The sequence below is a fragment of the Sinocyclocheilus grahami genome, unplaced genomic scaffold (genome assembly GCF_001515645.1).
Source record: "Sinocyclocheilus grahami isolate Dianchi unplaced genomic scaffold, SAMN03320097.WGS_v1.1 scaffold109.1, whole genome shotgun sequence".
NCBI classification, from domain to species: domain Eukaryota; kingdom Metazoa; phylum Chordata; class Actinopteri; order Cypriniformes; family Cyprinidae; genus Sinocyclocheilus; species Sinocyclocheilus grahami.
In genome coordinates, this window is record NW_015505288.1 from 320,315 (window position 1) to 321,392 (window position 1,078).

A 1,078-nucleotide genomic window follows, 5' to 3' on the forward strand; every position below is an offset into this window, starting at 1 on the left:
ATCAGGAAGGGGGTCAACACTTTTTCACACCACTGTATATATATACACTACCAGAACACTTGTACCATTCAAACGTTTTTATTATTTTGTGAATAGTTTATTATAAAAAGCAAATATGACTATTATTGACTACTATTATTTTTTATTTCATCTTGACTAAAGGCTCGTTCACAAAAGGCAGTTAACTATATAGATTTAATAATCACTGTAATTCTATGAGAATAGGGAAGTTCACACCACAGTTATAACAATAACCACACAGAAGAACGATAACATTAGTTAATCACTTTCAGAACAATTTTTTTTCTTTTCCCATCTGATCAATGCTAAAAAACGTTGACGGACAATCTCAAGCACTTGAAGTGGCAGATGACATAACTGCAGCCTTCTCTTTATCATCTGTTGGTGTGGATGCTAATATGGTTATCGTTCTTGGTGTGAATGAGCCTTAAGTTGTACGTAATGTGATGCCTGTGTGTGTTTCTAACCTTGTACACATAGAGGTATTCCCTGAGGAAAGCAGTCTGCTGTACAGCTGACTGTTTGCTGTCGTTGATGAGAATGTGCCGGAAGGCGGCCACTGCGTTGTCTGGCTGCCGCAGAGTGAAGGACTGCCGACCGATGGTGAAGTTGATGTGATCTTCAGCCAGTGCCCAACCTTTACCTTTATACACCTGCAAAGCCTGGCAGTAGCACCTCAATGCATGTCTCTTCTGTAACAGAAAGGGAGACAGTGTGAACTGACTGACATATTAAAAGACTGCGTCTATATCCGTGAGAGAACTTCATGTTACTGCGTCAATAGCTTTCACAGCTGTTAAAACAACATCAGCTTCCAGGTGAAAATTGACAGCCTGACCTCTTCTGACTTCATAAACAGCTTTTTCTGATCTCTTCAGAGCCAGTGCCTTTTCAGATGTCTTGTAAGCTTTTGATTAATCCATGGCAATAAGCAGCAAACTTAGATGAGTCAATCAAACTTTATCAGTTAGCAAGATATCAGCATTTGACACTCAAGATGAGGCCTGGCATAATGGTCACATTATAGAGCAAGAGTATGTATGCTTCCTAGGGGTGG

General features: G+C 39.8%; 1 protein-coding gene across 1 annotated transcript in view; it reads right to left on the reverse strand.

Moving 5' to 3' along the window:
* Positions 1–1,078, reverse strand: part of LOC107588896 (trafficking protein particle complex subunit 8-like) — a 64,429-nt gene that overhangs the window by 37,229 nt on the left and 26,122 nt on the right. The window contains exon 7 of the mRNA XM_016277150.1: positions 489–713. Within this exon, the coding sequence (XP_016132636.1) occupies positions 489–713 (225 nt within the window). The remainder of the gene's footprint in view (positions 1–488; positions 714–1,078) is intronic.